Source organism: Artibeus jamaicensis, unplaced genomic scaffold, assembly GCF_021234435.1.
Source record: "Artibeus jamaicensis isolate MK-2021 breed Jamaican fruit bat unplaced genomic scaffold, CSHL_Jam_final contig_769, whole genome shotgun sequence".
In the NCBI taxonomy this organism is placed as follows: Eukaryota; Metazoa; Chordata; class Mammalia; order Chiroptera; family Phyllostomidae; genus Artibeus; species Artibeus jamaicensis.
This window is the reverse complement of record NW_026521961.1, coordinates 359,850-382,620: the sequence shown is the minus strand read 5'-3', so window position 1 is coordinate 382,620 and position 22,771 is coordinate 359,850. Positions and strand designations below refer to the sequence as shown.

Sequence of the window (22,771 nt, the reverse complement as noted above, 5' to 3'; positions counted from 1 at the left end):
AGAGAGGCTCTCAACAAAGATAAGGATCCAGAAGCTGGGTTTGTCTGTGGGTTTCTTTCTAGGTGGAAAAAAATCACCAGGTGTTGGGAAACTGATTCACTGCAAAGTTAAAAAGAAGAAACAGGAAGTTGCACAGTGATATGTAAAGGATTCTACTGGGAACTTCCGGCTAAGATGGAAGTATAGGTGGAAACACTATACCTCCTCGCACAACCAAAATTAAGGACAACAAAGATTTAGAAACAAAAACACAACCAGAACAGACAGAAAATTGAACTGTAAGGAAGTCCAACAACCATTCAACCACACCGGTGAGAGGGGCAGAGCTGGCAGCCTGTGGAGAGGGGTCATGGCAGAAAAAGGCGATGGCTGCCAGACCTGGAAGCACAGGCTGCATGGGGCTAGTGGACCCCGGGCACGAGGAGGAAACAAGCAGAGTGTGCAGGGTGGTTGGCTGACTGAGGTCACACATTAGCATGCAGATGAACTAGGCAGAGAGGGGCAGCACTGATTGAAAAGGTGTCAGGGGAGACTCCCAGCCTCACCGGGGCAGACTCCTGGCCTCACGGCGGAGTTTGTTGGAGGATCCGCAGGGTCCCAGGGTGTGCACAGGTCCACCCACCCAGGAACCAACACCAGAGAGGCTGGTTTGCTTGTGGGAAGCAGCAGAGGTGACTCAGATCCAAGAGAGACCGGAGCAGGCGCCATTGTTCCCTCTCTGACCCTTCCCCCACATACAGGGTCACAAACCAGCTACTGGGTTGCCCAGCCCTGGTGAACACCTAAGGCTCCGCCCCTCATACTTAACAGGCACATCAAGACCAAAAAATTATGTCTCAAGCAGAACAAATCAAATCCCCAGAGCCAATACTTCTAAGCAACGAAGAGATAGCCAACCTATCAGATGCACAGTTCAAAACACTGGTGATCAGGATGCTTACAGAACTGGTTGATTTTGGTCGCAAATTAGATGAAAAAATGAAGGCTACACTAAGTGAAATGAACCAAAATGCACAGGAAACCAACAGTGATGGAAAGCAAACTGGGATTCAAATCAATGGAGTGGACCAAAAGGAAGAAATAAACAACCAAAGAGAAAAGAATGAAGAAACAAAAATTCAAAAAAATGAGGAGAGGCTTAGGAACTTCTAGGACATCTTTAAACATTCCAACATCTGAATTATAGGGGTACCAAGGGGAAGAAGAACAACAAGTGGAAAAGTGATTCGAACAAATAATAAAGGAGAACTTCCCCAATCTGGCAAAGGAAATAGACTTCCAGGAAGTCCAGGAAGCTCAGAGAGTCCCAAAGAAGTTGGACCCAAGGAGGAACACACCAAGGCACACCATAATTACATTACCCAAGATTAAAATGAAGGAGAGAATTCTAGAAGCAGCAAGAGATAAAAGGACAGTCACCTACAAAGGAGTTCCCATCAGACCGTCAGCTGTTTCTCAAAAGAAACCTTGCAGGCAAGAAGGGACTGGAAAGAAGTATTCCAAGTCGTGAAAGGCAAGGACCTACATCCAAGATTGCTTTATCCAGCAAAGCTTTCATTTGGAATGGAAGGGCAGATAAAGTGCTTCTCAGATAAGGTCAAGTGCTGTGGACAGCTCTGCCTCGTTTCAGGTATTGTAACTAACCACTAAGGCTAAGGATGAGTGAGCCACCTCTGGAATGTGAGCCACAGCAGACAAAGCCTGTCTCTGATAGCAAACTCTGCCTCAGTTTCCTCCCTGCCCCCAAAGCATGGTTGGAAGTCCAAGACAGGTAAGTCTCCTCACAGTAAGGGGCAACCTAAGCCAGACTCAATTAATTAGGAGGCCATCGCAGAAGAATTCATGGGGCTGCAATAAAGAACGAGCAAAAGACCCTTGCCCCCCGGCTATGTGACATAGCCTGGGTCCCCATGTCCTCTGGGAGAAGCACTTCCTGGCTCTAATCCACTTAAGCCTCACAACCTGATGGGGAGGGGTGCAGCTCCTTGCCTTGCTAGAGTGGATCCCGGGGAGAAATCTGGCATAAGAAAGAATTACTCAAAATCCTATGAAATCTGCTTTGCTAAGAGTGCTTTCATTCATATGTTAAGGGTCCGAGCAGAAAACCCTAAAGTTTCTGCAAACTCCCTTCCTCACACACTCTGACTCAGACTAAGCCCTCAGATTTCTTTGAAATGTTATCTACTGTTTGATCTTTGCCACCCTATATTCCTGTGTATTACAACCCAATAAAAGCCCCTGGAGGAAGGGGCTCAAGGCCTTTTTCCTCTGAGAAACTGGCCACTGATCCGGGCCCTTTTTTCCTTGGAGAAACTGGCCACCTCTCCTCCACAAGCAGATCATGTGTTGGTAGTGTTTACTTTCATCTGTGGCAGACGGGGGGACTTGGGGACAAAGTCGCCCCCACAGTCAAGCTCAAGGAGTTCATCATCACCAAGCCCTTATTATATGAAATGTTAAATGAACTTGTCTAAGAAAAAGAAGATTAAAAAATATGAACAGTGAAAGGACAGCAAACTCACAGTTATTAACAACCACACCTGAAACGAAAGCAAACTAAGTGGACAGCTAAAACAGGAGCAGAGCCACAGAAATGGAGATCACATGGAGGGTTAGCAACAGGGGAGTGGGAGGAGGAGAGGCAGGAAGAAGGTACAGAGAATAAGCAGCATAGATGATGGGGAGAAAATAGACAGGAGGAGGGCAAGAGTAGTGTGGGAAATGTAGAAGCTAAAGAACTTATGACACATGGACATGAACTAAAGGGGGGGAATGTGGGTGGGAGGCGGTGTGCAGGGTGGAGGGGAATGAATAAGGGAAATGAGACAACTGTAATAGCATAATCAATAAAATATATTATTTAAAAAAGATTCCACTGGAAGGAAGGGAGGCAGGCAGGGAGGCAGGGAAGGAGGGAGGGAGAGAAGGAGGAAGGAAGGAAGCAAGGAAGGACAGGGGAATGGGGCGGAGGGAGGAAGGAGATGGAACAGAAGGCTATTCGATGGCTGGATGGAGGAGACTAAGGCCACTAGAAGGAAGGTTTGAGGAGCACTGCAAATCCGCACTCTGAAAAATAAATTCCCAGATAAAGGTCTTTATTTTTCAGAGTGAGGATTGGCAGTGCTCCTCAAACCTTCGTTCTAGTGGTCATGGTCTCCTCTATCCAGCCATCGAATAGCCTTCTGTTCCATCTCCTTCCTCCCTCCGCCCCATTCCCCTGTGCTTCCTTGCTTCCTTCCTTCCTATCATAAACAAAGCAACAAACAACAAATGTTGGAAAGGATGTGGGGAAAAGGGGTCCTTAGTTCACTGTTGGTGGGATTGCAGACTGGTACAACCATTATGGAAAACAGTATGGAATTTTCTCAGAAAAATAAAAATTGACCCGCCTTTTGATCCAGCAATTCCACTGCTAAGATTATATCCTAAGAACCCCAAAACATCAATTTCAAAGAACCTATGCACCACAATGTTCACAGCAGCACAATTTACAATAGCCAAGAGCTGGAAGCAACCTAGGTGTCCGTCAGTAAATGAATGAATTAAAAAATTGTGGTACATATACACAATGGAATTCTATGCAGCGGAGAGAAAGAAGGAACTACTACCCTTTGCAACAACATGGACGGAACTGGAAAGCATTATGCTGAGTGAAATAAGCCAGGGAATGAAAGACAAATACCGTATGATCTCACCTTTAACATGAAGCTAAACAACAAAACAGACAAGCAAGCAAAATAAAAACAAATACACTGAAATAGAGAACGGGGACAGCGACCAGAGGGGAGAGGGGAGGGAATTTAAGTGGAAAAAATGGGAGAGATTTAGAGGAACAAGTATAAGGGACACAGGGACAATAACTAAGGGGGGTGGAAATAGGAAGGAGGTGGGGTGCGTGGGGGAGGGGTGGGCTGGGATGGGAGAAATAAACAGAAAACTGTACTTGAAAAGTAACTAAATTAAAAAAAAAAGAAATCTTAAATAAATAAAGATCTTTCCAAGAGTAAAAAGAAAAAAATTCCACTAATTTTTCTTTACATATTTCAATATTGGTGGTTGCATTACAATAGGCATGTATTTTTTATAATTTAAAAAGAGAAGAAAATGACTAAATGAGACATCATACTAAAGCACAGATGACAGCTGGATTCATTCTCCAAGAGAAGTCATGATCCTTTCACCTTGGGTTTCCACACTTGCTTTCTGATTAATGCAGCTCAGTGGCTACTGCATATCTGGCATGGAGTGGGTGTTTTATGAGCATCTATCTCCTTCCACAACAGCCCAAAGCAGGTGTATGGTTCCCATTTCACAGACAGGGAAGGTGAGGAGGGCCTAAGCCTGCCTTAACTACAGTGTTCTAGGCATGAAGTGAGTGTTTCACCTGCCCTTTCTGGCTCAGCCCTCAGGACAGCTCCAGGGCTGATGTTCCCATCTCCTCACGTATAGGCTGCTTAAAGAATCAAGGGCAAACATTTGGCTTGTGGGCTATGGGGTAAATGGATTCTAAGACCAGCATTCCCACAACTTCTTTCTACTCCCCTGTTCTATGTTTCACCATCCCCCATGCCACCCCACTCTTAACCACTGAGGATCAGGACACTATCCACATCAGACTCCTAGTATAGTGCCCTACACACTGGGAGCTTGCAACAAGTTTGTTAAACAAATAGTTAATTCACAGGTAACCATATAAAACACACTTCTTTGCAGGTTTTTGTGTAGTAAATGCACTCTCATTCCTTTGTTTGAGATAAGCCTCACACTTGGAAAGAATTTGAGAAATGCTTGGTAAATTAATATGTGAATACAATACTACCATATACTAATGTCAGGATAACTGAAGACAACAAAACATCAACTGTCTGAACAAAGACAGGTGTGGGTGGGTTGCTGCAGAACTCTCTAATGGGTGAAATCCACAAAGCAAGAATCCTAAAACTGTGAAGGATTCCCACATCACTTAATATTTAGAAAATAGGTACAGATTTTAGTACAAAAAAGTTTTAAATTTATTTCCTTAAAGTTGTACACAATGCCCTTCTGTGAGAAAGTAAACTTTTATGTGTAAGGATAAAATTTCACAAACTATTGGCAGAAGTACCATATTTTTTGGACCTTAAGACTCACCTAGGTTTTAGAGGAAGAAAATAGAAAAAAAATTTGAAGCAAAAAATGTGGTAAAATATTTAATAACATAAATAACAATATTTCACCAATGTAAATGTAAACAGAACTCAACAGCAGCATTAACAAACAAATTTGGGGGGGGTGGAAGACAGTGCATTTTATAGTCTGAAAATACGAAAATACGGTATTTAATTTGGTTAATATTTATTACAATTTTTATTTTATTCTATTGTAGTTCAGTTACAGCTGTCCCAGTCTCCCCACCCATGTTCTCTCCTGTCCTGCCCACCCCCTCTCCCAGTCATTCCCTACCCTGTTGTCCATGTTCCTGGGTCCCTTATACGTGTTCCTTAACTAGAATCTTCCCTTTCTTCCTCCATTATCCTCCTTACCCCACCCATCTGGTCAGTTTGTTCCTTATTTTGATGTCTCTGGATCTATTTTACTTGTTTTGTTCATTGGGTTCCTATTATAGGTGAGATTATATGGTATTTGTCTTTCACCACCTGGCCTATATCACTTAGAATAGTCTCCAGTTCCATGTATGCTGTCTCATAGGGTACGAATTCCTTCTTTCTGCTGTATAGCACTCCATTGTGTAAATGTACCAAAATTTACCACATTGTGTAAATATTTTGAAGGTTGTTGATGTACAGTTGTCACCATTTCCCCACCACCACTTTCCCCCACCACAGCCATTCCCACTTCACACCCTTGATAATACCCTCCTCTTGGTTTTCTCCATGGGTCCTTTGTCCAAGGGTTCCTGAAAACCCTTTCCCCTTACCCCCTCAGTATCCTCTCCCATCTCCCCTCTGGCTACTGTCAATCTGTTATTAATTTTACTGTCTCTGGTTATATTTTGCTTGCTTGTTGGTTTTGTTGATTAGGTTCTGCTTATAGATGAGATCATATGGTATTTGTCTTTCACCACCTGGCTTATTTCACTTAGCATAATGCTCTCTAGTTCCATCCATGCTGTTGCAGAGGGTAGGAGCTCCTTCTTTATTTCTGTTGTGTAGTATTCCGTTGTGTAAGTGTACCACAGTTTTTTGACCCACTCATTTACTAATAGGCATTTAGGCTGTTTCCAGGACCTGACTATTGTAAATAACACTGCTATGAACATTGAGGGGCAGTGGTTCTAATGAATGGGTGTTTCGGGATTCTGAGGGTATAATCTCTGCAGTGAAATCACTGAATCAAAAGGGAGTTCCATTTTTAGTTTTTTGAGGAAATTTCACACTGTTTTCCACGGTGGCTGCACCAGTCTGCATTCCCACCAACAATGCACTAGGGTTCCCTTTTCTCCACATCCTCGTCAGTAGTTTTGTTTGTTGATTTGTTAATGTTGGTCATTCTGATCTGTGTGAGGCGGTATCCCATTATGGTTTTAACTTGCATCTCTCTGACGGCTGGTGATGTTGTCCATCCTTTCATATGTCTATGGCCTCTGCATATCCTCCTTAGAGAAGTGGTCCTTTGCTCATTTTAAATAGGATTTTTTGTCTTCCTGGTGTTGAGTCCTAGGAATTCTTTATATATTTTGGAGATTAAACCCTTGTCCTGTATATTTGGCAAATACATATAGGCAAATATATGTTGCAAATGTTTTCCCATATGGTTGGTTCCCTTTTAATCTTTTTGATGTTTTCATTAGCATGCAGAAGCTTTTTAATTTGATGTACTCCCATTTGCTTATTTTGTCCTTTAAATCCCTTGCCCTAGGAGATATAATGGTGAAAAAGTTGCTGTGTGGGATATCCGAAAACTTTTTAGCTGATTTCCTCTAGGAGTTTTATGTTATCACAACTTATATTGAAGTTTTTTACCCATCTTGAGTTTATTCTGGTGTATGGTGTAAGTTGATGGTCTAGTTTCCTTTTTTTTGCAAATACCTGCCCATATCTCCCAACCCCATTTATAGAAGAGGCTATGTTTACTCCATTTTATGCTCCTGTGCCCTTTGTTTAATATTGACTGACCACAGAGACATGGGTTTACTTCTGCACTCTCTATTCCGTCCTATCAATTTATGTGTTTGTTCTTATGCTGGTACCAGACTGTTTTGATTACAATGGCCTTGTAATATAGTTTGATATCAGATATTGTGATCCCTTTTGCTTTGTTCTTCTTTCTCAAGATTTCTGAGGGTATTCAGGATCATTTATGGTTCCATATCAATTTTTGAAGTATTTGTTCTATGTCTGTGAAATATGTCATTGGTATTTTAATAGGAATTGCATTGAATCTATACATTATTTTGGGTAGTATGGACATTTTGATGATATTAATTCTTCCAATCCATGAACATGGTATATTCTTCCATTTATTTGTGTCTTTCTTCATTTATTTCTTTAGCGTTGTGTAGTTTTCTGAGTACAGGTCTTTTACCTCCTTGGTTAGGTTTATTCCTAGGCACTTTATTTTTGTTGTTGCTATGGTAAATAGAATTTTTTCCCAATTTCTGTTCCTGACATTTCATTCTTTATGTCCAAAAGGGTCTTCAATTTCTGAATATTGACTTTGTGTCCCACTGTTTTGCCAAATTCACTTATTAGGTCTAGTAGTTTTTTGGTTGAGCCTATAGGGTTTTCTATGTACACTATCATGTCATCTGCAAACAGTGACAGTTGTACTTCCTCCTTTCCAGTTTGGATGCCTTTTAATTCTTTTTCTTGTCTGATCACTGTGGCTAGAACTAACAGTACTATGTTGAATAGAGATGGTGAAAGTGGATACCCTTGCCTTATTCCTGATCTTAGAGGGAAAGCTTTAAGTTTTTGCCTGTTGAGTATGATGTTGGCTGCAGGTTTCCCATATATGGCCTTTATTATGTTGAGATATGCTCCTTCTATCCTGACTTTGCTGAATATTTTTCATCATAACTGGGTGCTGTACTTTATCAATGATTTTTGAGCATTTATTGATATAATCATGTGATTTTTTACTTCCATTTTGTTTATGTGGTGTATTATATTTATTGACTGGTGAATTCTGTAACATGCTTGCATGCCTGGGATGAATTCCACTTGACCATGATGAATGATCTTTTTAATGCACTACTGAATCTGGATTGCAAATATTTTGTTGAAGATTTTAGCATCTATGTTCATCAGTAATATTGGCCTGTAGTTTTCTTTCTTTGTTGTGTCTTTCCGGGCCTCAAAAAAAAAATTTGGGAGTCTTCCCTCTTCTTGAATTTTTTGGAATAGTTTGAGAAAGATAGAAGTTACCTCTTCCCTAAATGTTTGGAAAAATTCACCTGAGAAACCATCTGGTCCAGGGCTTTTGTGTGCTGGGAGTTTCTTGATTACTCCTTCAATTTCATTCACTGTTAATCTGTTTAGGGTTTCTGCTTCTTCCTGATTCAGTTTTAGAAGGTTATTGTGCTTCTAGAAATTTATTCATTTCACTCCGGTTGTCTTGGCATATATTTGTTTGTAGTAATTTCTGACAATCCTTTGTATTTCTGTGGTACCAGTTGTAATTTCTTCTCACTTGTTTATTTGGGTCCACTCTCTTTTTTTCTTGATGAGTCTGGTTAAAGGCTTGTTGATTTGTTTATCTCTTCAAAGAACTGGTTCCTAGATTTTTGATCCTTTGAAAAGTTTTTTTAGTCTCTATCTCATTAAATTTTGCTCTGATCTTGATATATCCTTCCTTCTACTTGCTTTGGGCTTTGTTGTTGTTCTTCTGGTTTTTGTAGATGTAGGGTTAGGCTGTTTATTGGAAATGTTTCTATCTTTCTTAGGTAGGCCTGTATTGCTGTAAACTTCCATCTCAAGACTGCCTTCACTGTGTCCCATACGTTTTGGGCTGTTGTGTGTTCATTTTCATATATTTCCAGAATCTTCTTGATTTTTCTTTGATCTCATTTTTGACCCATTCATAGTTCAACAGCATGTTATTCAGTCTCCATAAATTTGAATTTTATTCAGTAATTTTTTTCCTTGAGGATGGTTTCTAGTTTCAAGCCAATGTGATCCTAAATGCTTGATATGATTTCAATTTTCTTGAATTTGTTGAGGCTTGTTTTGTGTCCTACCATGTGGTCTACCTTTAAAAATGTTCCATGTGCATTTGAAAAGAATGTATTATTTGGCTTCTTTAGGGTGAAAGGTTCTTTATATATTAGTTAATTTGATTCAGTGCTACAATATGCTTATTGATACTTTGTTTGGATTATCTTGACCGTTAGATGTTAAAGCCCCCTACTATAAGTGCGTTGCTTTCTATATCTTTCTTGAAGTCCTCCATGATTTTCCTTATATATTTGGGTGCTCCTATGTTGGGTGCTTACATATTTACAATGGTTATATCTTCTTGATAGATTCTCTCCTAAGTATGATGAAGTATGTTTCTCTGTCTCTTTTAATGGCCTTTGTTTAGAAATCTATTTTGCTTGATATAAGTATTGCTACCCTGACAATTTTTTCATGTTCTTTTGCTTGGAATATATTTTCCTCCTCTTTGCTTTAAGTCTGTGTAGATCTCTTGTTCTGAGGTGGGTCTCTTGTAAACAGCCTATATGTGGGTCATGTTTTCTTATCCATTGAGCTACCCTATGTCTTTTGATTGGAGCATTTAACTTATTTACATTTAAGGTTATTTACAGGTACTTATTCATTGCCATTTTTCCCCTTTGATCTTGTGTTCCCCTCTCTATTTTCTTCATTTTCTTAAATTATTCCCTTTAGTGTGTCTTTCAATGCTGGTGTGGTGGAGGCGTATTCTTTTAGCCTTCTTTTGCCTGGGAAACTTCTTAGTTCACATTCCATTTTAATTGAGAGACTTGCTGGGTAGAATAGTCTTGGTTGCAGGCCTTTACTTTTCACTACTTAAAATATTTCTTGTCATTCCCTTCTGGCTTGTAGTGTTTCTGTTGAGAAGTTGCTAGCCTTACCAGAACTCTCTTTTATATTACTAGCTATTTCTCCTTTGCTGCCTTTAAGATTTTCTATCTTTGAATTTTGCCATTTTAATTATGATGTGTCTCGGAGTGGGCTTCTTTGTGTTCATCTTGATTGAGACCCTCTGTGCTTCCTAGACTTAGGTGACATTTTTTTCTCATCAAGTCAGAGAAGTTTTCTCTCATTACTTTTTCAAAAAGGCTTTCTATCCTTTGCCCATCCTCTTCTTTTCCTTCTGATATCCCTGTTACATGGATTATTACATTTCAGGTTGTCCTGTATCTCCCTCATTCCCTCTTAATTTTTTTTTTTTAGTCCTTTTTCAATTTTGTTGCTTTTTCTGGAAATTTTTTCTACCTTGTCGTCCAGCTCACTGATTTCATCCTCTGCTTCAACGAACTTGCTTTTAATTTCTTCTACCATGTTCTTCACTTCAGATATTATATTTTTCATTTCCTCTTGGCTCTTATCAATAGTTTCTATGTCCTCTTTTATGCTGGTGTAGTTCACAGTAAGCTTTTTCGTAGCTTCTCTAGAGTTCTTTGTAGTTCTCATTGAGCTCCTTGAGTGTCCTTCTGATCATTATTTTAAACTCACTGTGAGATAGTTTTTTTTGCCTCAATTTTGTTTTGTAGTCTTTCTGGGGATTACTCCTTTCCTTTCAACTGGGGGTTATTTCTTTTTCAGGTGACCCTTCTTGTTTGCTTCTGTGTATTAGATTGATCTGCTTTGACACCCTGTCTTTGTGGTGTGACCTTGTGTGGTAGGAGACCTGTGGGGATCAGTGGTACAGGCTCCTTGATTTCCTGAACTGGATGTTGTTGATACCCATTATGCCATTTGTGTGGCTCTCTTGTTGTAACTGGGTTTTGGTGGTTGTTGTATCATTCTTTGGTGGGCCCTCCCCTCCTGGTGGCAGACTGAGAGTCACTCTGCCTACCATGTCTTGTACACTGTGGTACAGGTGTTACCAGAAGAAAACCAAACAGCCCAGGACACAAACACACACCTGAAAAAATAACCCTCACTCACAATCACACTATCAATAGCAAATAAGCCAATATTAATAAAGGTGAAAGGGTTTAAGACTATTATAAGAAATTTAGAACAAATTAGAAGAAAAAAACAAATATTTAGGAATTTTAGGAAAAATTACTTATGTTGCAATCAAAATGACTGCAACATAAGTAATTTTGTAAGGGCCAAGGGAGGAACAATAGTAAGAGTTGGGAATAGAGACAAGGCAAAGAGTAAGAAAATAAAATTTGCATCATAAACAAAAAAGTAAGGAAGGGAGGCAGAATGAAGTAAGAGAAGGGAAGCATAGTATTAGGTTTAAACAGAAACTGTGTGTGTCTGTGTGTGTGTATCAAGTGAGAGAAAAAAACAACAAAAAGAATACACACACACACATAATAGGAACATAATTGGAGAGAAAGATCCACCACAGCAATACCAACAACAAATGAGCTAAGATTTATTTAGGTGGGATGGGAATAAGAGGGAAAAAAGAGAGCGAGTTTAAGAGATGTCTAGAAAAAAGAGAAGTTATTTTGAGAAGACAAAGAGAGAAGGAACACTAAGACTGTGGAATGAAAACAAGGCTAACACAGAGAAAATTAATATTTAAAATGAAAAAGTGGGCAGGAGAAAAGCAAAATGCAATAAGAGAAGGGAACAATAAAATTCGATAACTGAAATTCAAAAATAGTGACTATTTAGAAATCAGATTGAAGAAACGCAACAAACAACCACATTATCCACAACCAATGAGCAAAGACTGATAACAGTGGAAAGAGAATAAGGGTATTTTAAGAACTGAAAAAAGAATGCGAGGTGACTAATGACAATTACAAATGGTTTTGAGTAGGAAGAAATAGATTGTGGAATAGAAACAAGTTGTAACAAGAGAGAAAATAGAATTTAAAACAAAAATAAGAAGAGGAAGAAAGAAGGTAAAATGGAGTAGAAGAGAAGAGCAAAATATAGGATCTGAAATAAACAATAATATAAGACCTGGTGCCATATTATGCCCAGACTCGAAAGATAAGAAATGAATGTTGTTTAACAGCTATGCAGGAGAAAAGAGAGTGCCTTGTTGTGCCAGTCTCTATTTTCTCTCTGCTCTACTGAGTTTAGTAGATCAAGACCCAAGGATCTGCAGCTTATAGTGTCTGGTGAAGGGTTCTTTCAAAGCCTTTTCTTTTTTTACCCTGAAGTAATGTACCCAGCAGGAAACTCCTGAGCCTGGACTCAATGATCTGCAGGATCTGTAATCCCGCAGGTGGGGGTTGTGCTTGCCTTTCTGTAAGGCAATCTGGCTGGCTGCAGCAAATCTTAGGCATTCTACTCCTGCCTTCCAGTCCCGAGCCTGTCGCTCTCTTGAAGGAGGTTTCGCCCAAATTCTCCTCTCTGAACAGCCTTCTGCTCACAAGCCACACTGAGTTGGGTCCTACCATTCCTTCAGTGTATTCTATTCCTCTGCTTTTTTGGTTAGCAGAGCTGCTATGCCTTTGTGCACAAGTGTGGGGGCCCCTTTAAAAACAGTTTCTGTGTGGCCTCCACACTATATAGCACCGGTCCTTGGGGTGCCGGTTCTTCACACAGTCCCCCTCCCCCAAAATCACACCATCTCTTATGGACAGGGCTGGACACCACCTTTCAGAACCTCTGACAGTTTAAGATAAAGTTTTTCTCAAGATCTTTTCAAGTTGGCACTGGAAAGAGTCTCCCAGCTACACTATAACACAGGGCAGGCCAATTCCTGCCCACTCCCGCACACACCCCACTCTCTGGTCCGCATACTCGCTAACTCATAGATGCTTTCACTCACTCTCCATTCTGTGTTTTGACTCCAGTTCTGGTCTGGGTCTAGGAGCAAGTGGTGGAGCTGCCAGCTTCTCTGCTGCCATCTTCGATCTTTATTACAATTTTTAATTTGTGACTACCTCATCTAGTAATTTACTTCTAAGAAATTATCCTAAACTCTGTTTCAAATACAAAGATACTCCCCATGAAAGCGGTTAATAAAAACTCACTAAATAAATCTCTAAAGATATGTGCTCTTTAATGTATTCCAGCTCCAATGGGCTACCTACCACAAAGCACTTGGTGCTTTTTCAGAAGTACAAAACTTATTTAGGAACTCCAGTACTATTTTTAACATGTTTTCATAGCAACTGGCACCTAGCTGTCAGCTCCCTGTCCTTAATTCTCTCTGAGGAGAGCCTTCTAGGGAAAAAGTGAGAATAAGTATTATGCAGAGAAATCATAAAGATTGTTTTTATAATCAATTTGAATCTGAACTCACAAATTTAGACAACAACCAGAAAAATGACAACAGTATGTTCTGGCTCGTACAGGGAGGGAGGGGTTGCATTTCAGATAGCCATGACAAAGTTTGGCTCTCTCAACCCCACACGGTCAACTTGTTTCTGCATGTTTCCCACCTGCAGTACATCCTGTCTTCATGCTAAGGAACCAGTGTTTTCAAGTTAGATACACTCAAGGCATCACACAGCATGGGGACCTGCCCCTCTTTGCCTCTTTGCCTCCATGCACTCTGCTCCATGGGTTTCTACTTACCTCTGTGACCACAGAACATTTTGAGACAGAGAAGCTAAAAATAAAAAGTCAATAGCTGATGGCAAATCAATAAATACATATTTAATAAGCTTCAGAGGAATGTGTCAAAAGGAAAGCCATTAGCCTTGGCTGATGTGGCTCAGTGGACTTAGCGCTGGCTTGTGAACCAAAGGGTCACAGGTATGATTCCCAGTCAGGGTACATGCCTGGGTTGTAGGCCAGGTCCCCAGTAGGGGGAGGATCATGAGGGGCAACCACACATTGAAACTTTTCTCCCTCTCTTTCTCCCTCCTCTCCCCTCTCTCTAAAAATAAATAAATAAAATCTTTAAAAAAAAATCATCACAAGATGAGAATAATCTGCCAAAGATAAATTTGCCTCTTATTTTTTCCAGGTAATTAAAACAAACAAGCTTCTTTTATTTATTTATTAATAATAACTAGAAATAAGTGATAAAAGATTATAAATAAATTACATGGCTGCTAAGCATATCTTTCAGCCATTTTGTTTAGATCAAGTTCCCATAAGTGTGCAGAATTAAAATGAAGATCAGAGGTCAAACTGGAAATTACACAGTCTACATCCCTCTGTCAGCGTTAGCTAAGGGGTCAGGGAATGAGAATGAGGGTCCTACAAGGGGGTTGAGCACATATCCAGACCAGACTTTGAATAAATCGAGTTTATACCTTGGCTCAATCATGCATGAGAAGGCTAAAGCTGATGATCTTTTAAAAAGCAAACTTACCTTTGGGTGGAAGCAACCCAAATGTCTATCAACAGATGAATGAATAAACAAAATGTGGTATATACATAAAAGGGAATATTATCCAGCCTTAAAAAGGCAATTCTGACACGTTACAATATGGATGCACCTTAAGGACATTATGCCAAGTAAAATCAGCCAGACACAAAAGGACAAATACAGTATGATTCCACTTATATAAAGTTCCTGTAGTAGTCATATTCATAGAGACAGAAAGTAGAATGGTAGTTTCCGGGGGCTGGGGGTGGTGATGAAGAGGTGGTGTTTAATGGGTATTATCGTTAGTACTTAATGGGTATTAGAAGTACTAGCTTTCAGTTGGGGAAGATGAAAACGTTGTGGAGATGGATGGTGGTATAGTTAGCAATGTGAACGTAGTTAATGTCATTGAACTGTACACTTTAAATAATTAAAATGACATATTTTATATTATATATATTTTACCACAATAATACAAAACCAAAAAAACAAAACAAAACCAGCTCACCTTTGAAGTTGCCAATATAGAGACCAGGCAGGATCTAAGGGAGAGACATAGACCAGACATGAGTGTTACAGACGTGAAAGTGACAGTGTTTTGCACACAGATGCGGGCCCTCACCAGAGTAGCTGGAACATAGCTCAGGCAGGCCGCCTGCCATATCCACTTCCAGCACCTTCCAAGATGGTGAACACACCTAACCAGTCTCCAAGGCTTTGGATTGATCATGGCCAGTACTAAGCCTGACCTGATAATGTATGGATGGTAGCATGCTGGCGTCCATGAACTCACAGAACTTAAAAGACCAGGATCTCCAGCAGGTCCTCATGGATCCCATGTGTCCTTCCTCACTTCAAGCCCCTCAAGTGCTTGCTCTTTGGCATCCTGAGTCCAGCCACAAACCCAAGTGCTTCCAGTATCCCCTCTAACCCTCCCACCAGCCTTTTCTCCCATGACTCCTCCTTTCCTTACTACATCCTACACACCCCCTCCAACACCCTACACACTCTCGCACATCCCAGCCTTCTCTCACAGCTCCAGTAAACCCACCCTCTGTTGTCTGAGGCCTCTGTACTGTTCCCACAGTTGCGCAGCTCTGCCTCATGCCCAAGGGAGGCCTTGTCTTGATGTCCGAGTCTGGAATGAATTCCTGCTTTGGTGCCCATAAACTGCTGTACTCCCTTTGTAGTGATGCTGTCATGGAGGCATTACTAAGTAAAGGTCTATTCATTCTGCTGGTCTGGAAAACTCTCTGGGCAGCAAACACATCCTGTCACTCACAGCTACATACACACCTCCTGGCCCGCAGCAAGTTCATGATTATTATTCACTAAAGAGTTGCTAAATGAATAAGTGGACTATCTAAATGTACAACTTAATTAATGAAACAATCCATCAGAACCACCAGAATCTGTTAAATATTCAAATTTCTGGAGAAGCCTGCAGCCCAAGCCTCCATTCCATTAGAATCATTACAGATCTTACTGGTATGATTCAGTAGATCTGAGAGGAGGACTGGGGACTGTATTTTTCACAAGCACCCCCTGCAGACCCCCAGTTCCTAGGCAACACCCTTATGTTAGCACCACTGCTCTACACCCTTTCTGCTTCTCACTCCTTATTTTTGTTCACTCCTACCAAGAACTCTGAAAGCAGCACATAGTAATGCTCTTCACAGGCATGAAGTTCTTCAAGCATCTTTGCCTTACTAAAAACTGATGGAATGTGAACAAATTACTATAGGGGCCTTCTGACCTATTCTACCTAAATCAGCCACATTTGGGTTCTGTTGTTGGGACCACAGACCCTGATGTAGGCCTTTCAAGCCAGAAAAATATACAAATGCAAATGAGCTTCACAAACCATCAGGCAAGTCACAGACTAGCAAAGCCCTACCCCCCCTGAAAGCAGCACCCCAGTAGCACTTCAAGAACCAGTCAGAAGTCACTCTGACAGGAGAGCCCTCCTACTCCGAACTCCATTTGCCTCTGCCCTATGCCAAGCACCTTCCCCAATTTTTGCTATATCCAAGGACACAACCAGGTCCCCCCCCAATTTCATCATCCAGGTTTTATGGGAAACAGCCTAGTTTTCAAAGAATGTCAACTGCATTAAGACGAACAACTTTCAGTATTGTGATAGATAAATAAAACACATGTGCAGGCTGACTATGGCCCATGAGAAGTCCAATTTACCTACTGCCTGCATCATATTTTGTTTTCATCTTTCCTGAAAGCTCAAATGTTTTTCACTTGATTGGTAGGGTACTTAAGTAAATACATGTTTTTACAGTGAAGAAATAACCAATGTGAATAGGGTGAGAAGAGGTAAAGCAAGGGAAGGAGGGAGATGAACCAATGTTAAATGATGCAAGAATAAACTTTGTCCCTGTCTGCCCAGTCAGACTTCTGTGTGAAGTCAGTGATGCCAGGCCAGGGGCTGGGGCTGGGCCTGGAGGAGAGCAGCATCCTGAAGGGACATGAGAGCAGAGAGCGGGCAGAAGCAGAGGTCTGAACTCACTAAAATCAAGGCGCCAACTTACTAAAAGTCATTTAAGATGTACATTTTGGATGCAGTTTAATATTTTAAAGCAATATAAGAAGACAGAGTTGTATCAGTAAAGTCTTAACTCCATTTCCCAAACCAGAAGAGTAAGCTAGAGCTTCACAAGCTGGAAATAAAAAGTAAATTTCTCAATCTCATTTTTTGTAGTTTCTTCCGGATAAATTTACATAACAAGATTAAGGGAGACTGGGGGATTGGCCATTGGCAGGGAGAAAAATTACATTTTTTGAAGGAGAATAAAAAGCCCATGAAATTTAAACTGCTACACTAATCAGCTTTGCAGTTCAAACTTGAAACTTGAAAAAACTGACCCAACTTCCCCCATATTATTGTTGCTTCCAATTCCTAAGTACAAAAAATAAAATGAAATGAAACAAAATAATTTGCTAGGAGAGAGATGGCTTACAGAGGAGCCAAGGGAACAGGTGAGTATTCATTTGGGATAACATGTCAGTTCATGGAGTCTGAATTCAGTCTACAAGCAAGAACACAGCAGGAGTGAAACCATGCTCACCTGGTAAGAAGGAAGGATAGATCAAAGAAAAAAATTACAAATGCAACTTGGAAATGTTCTGTGACTCTAAAAGATTAAGTTTAGAATTGATCCTAGCCATCTTTGGGTCTTAGAAACAATTGTTCTTTCCCTCTGCAAAGGATGTTCTTTCCCTGTTGTTCACCTATGTGGCTCCTTGTCATTTAGGTGTCCCATAAGATGACAGCTCCTAGGGAGGACTTTCCCAACCACTAAAGTCCCTAACACTCTATCACATCACTCTGTCTCACTTTCTTCATCACATTTATCCATACCTAAAATTATTTAATTTGGGCATTTCTGATTGACCTTGAAGCAGAGGCCATGTCTGTCTTCTGCCCTGCTGTGTCCCCAAATCCTACCATTGAGTCTGGCACATGAAAAGATAATCACTAAAGGAAGATGACACTGCTGGTCAATAAAGCAGATAACACTGCTTGTTTTCTGCTAAAAGAATATCTTAAGATAGATTATGAAAGGTAGACTCCTTCTACAATAATCCTTTGAGACCATGCTAAAAATTTTCCATGGTTGATGGCTCCTCTTGGGTACAGATAATATGGATATTATTCACATCCACACCTTACTGACACTGGTCATTCAAAAATGCATAAAATCAACTCCTTAGCCACAAAAAAAAAAAAAAAAAACCTCTTAAGCACAAAAGGATACTGCTTCTAAGGCAGAAAATATTTTGAATTGCCTTTTAAACAGTTCTTTTAGTTTTTCAGGATGCGATGGAATCTAGGACCACCCCCCAAACAGATATAAGGGTGGCAATCCTTGATCAAGCAGCACTACAGGTAATGGGACTGGGAGGGTTTGTGATTCTCCCTAGGTCAGCAAGGCCTTTCTGAATTTTAAAGCCAAGGTGAGTGGAAGAACTTTGGTGGGTTCTTGAAGGGTTAAATGTCACAGACTTTCTTAATATCGTTTGTTTATGGACTTAACCAGTTTGCACTTATAAAAGGATGATTCTGAGAATAGTCTTATGTACATTCATATGCCTTAAGCATCTATTCCTTTAATATGAAATAAAACTACAATGTTGAAAAGAGAAAGTATCCAGGAAGTAGTGTAGAGGAGACAGAAAGACTACCATCAGGGAACTACCATCAGCCCCACAGACACAACGATACCAGTGTGCCACTCACAGTATACTCACCACCCACGGTACACTTACCTCCCACAAAGGGATTCCTCTGTAAGCTGCCTGGGACTAGTTCGAGGATCTTGGCAGAATCTTGTCTTTCACACTTATTTCCCCCTACAGGATCTAGCACAGTGCCTGGACAATAGCAGGTATTCAATAGTGTAATTTGATGAATGGGTGAACAGACAACCGGGTAAATTATGAAAGCAACCAAGTCAGGTGCCACCATGTGGAAACAGCAACATCTAGTAGATTAAGATGTCTGAACTTCCAGCTCCTTACCATACCAAAACAGTACTTCTCACCCTTTTAGGCCCTCTACCCCCTTTTAAGATTTATTCAGCTCCAGATCACACAGGCCTCAGGAGGTTCTAAGTCAAGAACCCTCAATGGGGGATGATTTTGCCCTCCAGGGGACATCCAGTAATAATACCTGGACACATTTTTGGTTGTCACATGGTGGGGGGGGGACTACTGGCATCTAGTGGGTGGAGGCCTGGGATATTGCTAAAACTCCTAAAATGCACTTGACAGTCCCCACAACAAAGAACAATGCTGCAGAAGCTGAGAAACCCTGGACTATACATAAGGGGCATATTCCCTTGAATATACTCCTTGAACTATACTTCTTTTGTGACTATACTCCCTTATCTTCCTAAGGAGAAAAAAGCCATTCTAAAACAGACATCAACCATATCCAAGGCAGATGCCATCACTATTGTAACTACTGATGCACCAAATCCAAGTGCAGATTTGTACTTTATAGTTCTCCAAAATGTCTTCTAATAAATTCTCACTTGCTTCTCTCAAAAATTTGAGTAGAAACTGAGGTAAATATCATTATACTCATTTTAGAGCAAATAAAGAGACTAGACAATTTACTACCCAACATCACTATAAATCAAGGGAAATAAACTGAAGCTCAGAAACACTGTGTGTTGTTCAAGATCACAGCATGAAGCAGCAGAATGGTAGAGACATGCCAAGTCAGGCTTTCTGATACTGCCATTCCTCTTTCTTTCATAATAATGGGTCTCTCATGAAAAAGTGATACACTAATTGAAGTGTTTGCCCCCCTTACCGTGAGTAAGGTACAGGAGTAAGCTTCCTGTAAATACCAGGACAGCACCCTTTCCCACCAGGAAGGATGCTTTCAGAGGACACGGAGCCATGAAAAACGAAGAAGCCACCAGATTACCCAGCTGAGAACTGGATGAACTGAACCAATCCTGACAGTCAGTGGGAGAAAAGACACCCAAGCCAGATGGGCCTCACATCCTACCCTAGCGTGGTAATACTTGAACCTGTTTTTAGGTCATTAGTTAGAGTTGGTCAAGATAAAAACATGCACATGGAAGCATTTGGGGTGGATTTCTCCAACAGAATGTTGGCTAGAAAGACTAGATTTTTGTTTTTTAATGAGGTATTCTAGTACTTAAGACTAATAAAATGATGAGGACAGGAGTTTTCTTTATAGGCCCCCCAAAAGAGTTAGGGGTTTAGACACCTGAGAGAACTTTGAGTCAATTAGGAGTTTGCAAAGGCTCTACAGAAACATGACATTGGCATGCAATAACCTATTTAGTTTAACCCTAGTCCTCCTAGGGACATTTACTAGACTGATCTTAGCAGCACAGTGAGGCACTCTGCATTATGGCTATGAACCAGATCATCTGGCTTAGAGTCTGGGCTCTGCCACTTATCCAATGGGTAATTTTGGGCTGGTCACTTAATCTCTGTGTACCTCCTCTGTAAAATGGGAATACAAATAACAGCACCTACTTCACAGGGTTGTGGTGAGGATCAGATGAGCTCTATGTGGTAAAATCTCAAAACATTTCCTGGCATACAATAAGCTCATTAGTGATTATAATTTGGGCCAGTTCAGAGAATCTATTTGGGAATCGCACAAAAAGCAATGAAATGATAGTTTTAGTTGCCTGCCTTTCCTTCCTCCTCTTAATCAATATCAAACATGAAGAGAGGAGGTGGCTTTCCTATTCTGCAACTAATTTGTAACTCTGGGGAGTTTTTCAAGTTACTTTTAAGTGTCTTTGGAATTCACTTGGGATGAACTGGCATCCTAGCTCAAAGGAAAGACTGATACAATCTTTGAAATTAGTGGGAACTGGATTCCAAATCCAGTTCTGCCACTTCCTAGCATCATGACCTAGGGGGGGCAAACACTTCAATTAGTGTATCACTTTTTCATGAGAGACCCATTATTATAAAAGAAAGAGGAATGGCGGTATCAGAAAGCCTGACTTGGCATGTCTCTACCATTCTGCTGCTTCATGCTGTGATCTTAGCATGACCTAGCATCATTAAATAGTCATACTACTTAATCTAAGTCTCCATCTCCCAATCTGTAGAACCTTATACAAAAAGGATAAGCCAGAATGACCTCCTAGGACCACAGCGAGGCTTAGATTTTATAAACTGCAGGTACATGATATGAGACTCAGAAAATAATAGAACACAACTGCTGTGTTCTCCTGTATTTTCTCATCATCTTCAATTGGCCAGGATACAAAAGCCTTTTTCCTTTACATTCTGTGTTAACAAACTGTGTAAACCTAAGATGGGCATGATGTTCTTCCTCGAGAGATTGGAACAACTGGGTAAGACCCTCTATGAAGGCATGAAATGTAAATAAAAACTGCTATACTGAAAGCCGTCAGAACAGAATCTGCACGGGGTGGTTCATATGTTTTCCTTTGCCAAGGATGACCAACTTGACTGAGATTGGAAAGAAAATTTTTCCCAGTAATCTCAAGACACACATACTGTAAATTATGTTTTTAGTCCTAAGGGTATTTATCATATGTTACTTATAAATGTTTTTAGAAAAGTATTTGTATGGTTAGCACCTTATAATAATTCCACTAATTCTGCATAACAACCTTTTTTTTTTTTTTACAGATACGGAAAGAATGAAGCCTAGTTCCAAGTCACACAGTAACACATGGACGAATTCTAGTTAAGGCTTTTAATTTCTGGCTCTCAGCAACCTACTTTGTCACTAACTAATCTTGTAACTTTGAGTGATTCATTCTGATCTCAGCTTAGACATCTGTACCCCAGAAAGATCCTTGGCCTGGCTTGAATGACACTTCTAACTTTCTCTCATCATGTCTACTTAGCCCAAGCTTCTTAAATTGCATATCTTCTCCTCTGGAACCTCTACTCCTCCCCGCCCTGTGTTTGTGCATGTGTGCTCTCTCTCTCTCTCACACACACACACACAGACACCCATGTTGTGTAATACAGTAGCCATTAGCCACAGTAGCTAAGTACTTAAAATGTGGCTAATGCCAAATGAGGTATGATTTAAGTATAAAATATACACCAGATTTTGAATACTCAGTACAAAAAAGCTATAAATCATTGTATGAATAGTTTTATATATTGGTTACATGTTGAAATGATAATATTCTGAATATATTTCAGTCAAATAAAATATATTACTATGATTAACTTGACCTGTTTCTGTTTTACTTTTTTAATGTGGCTACTAAAGAAATTTAAATTAAATATATGGCTCACATATTTCTATTGGGCAATCACTGGTCTATACTGAACGTTCTATGAAAGACCTTTGTTTGTGTCATTACCATTACATTCTAACACCACCACCTCTACTACTACAGCACCCTACTATAATAGCAAGTATACAACAAACGTTTGTTGAATTAAGGATGTCTCCAAATCTATCTGTATATATATTTTTCCATTCCTACATTAGACATAGTGGTTCTATTTACAATACAAGACGGTTCATATAATAACAATATCAAGAAATTTATTACTTTCTTTGAAAGGTAAAATTGTGATATGAATAAGACTGCTTTTGTCGACAACCCTGAAATTAACTTTGGACCCTTGGACCATCATTTGTGTTTTGAAATATGTTCTTTAAATTATAATACAAATGTAACAAATTAAATGATGAAAGAGCTGGAGAGTAAACAATTTAAGTGGAAAAAACTGTAGAAAGAACAAAGGATAGCTAAAGTTTGACCACAATTAATGTGAAAGCAGACAGGGCCCACAAACTTGTGAAGGCAGCTTTATTGTTCTGTTTTAATTTAAGAAGCAGAAGACTTGTGATGCTGACAAATCCCAGTACTAATGGGGACATAAAGCCAAG

The 22,771-nt window shown here is 40.1% G+C and overlaps 1 protein-coding gene across 8 annotated transcripts in view; it reads right to left on the bottom strand.

The window, feature by feature from the left end:
* Positions 1-22,771, bottom strand: part of DUSP22 (dual specificity phosphatase 22) — a 96,556-nt gene that overhangs the window by 71,380 nt on the left and 2,405 nt on the right. For all 8 annotated transcript variants that reach the window (XR_008392871.1, XM_053672554.1, XM_053672559.1 and 5 more), the window contains exon 2: positions 14,879-14,912. Coding sequence is in view for 7 of the 8 variants with exons in the window: in XM_053672554.1 (XP_053528529.1) it covers positions 14,879-14,912 (34 nt within the window). In the remaining variant the exon portion in view is untranslated. The remainder of the gene's footprint in view (positions 1-14,878; positions 14,913-22,771) is intronic.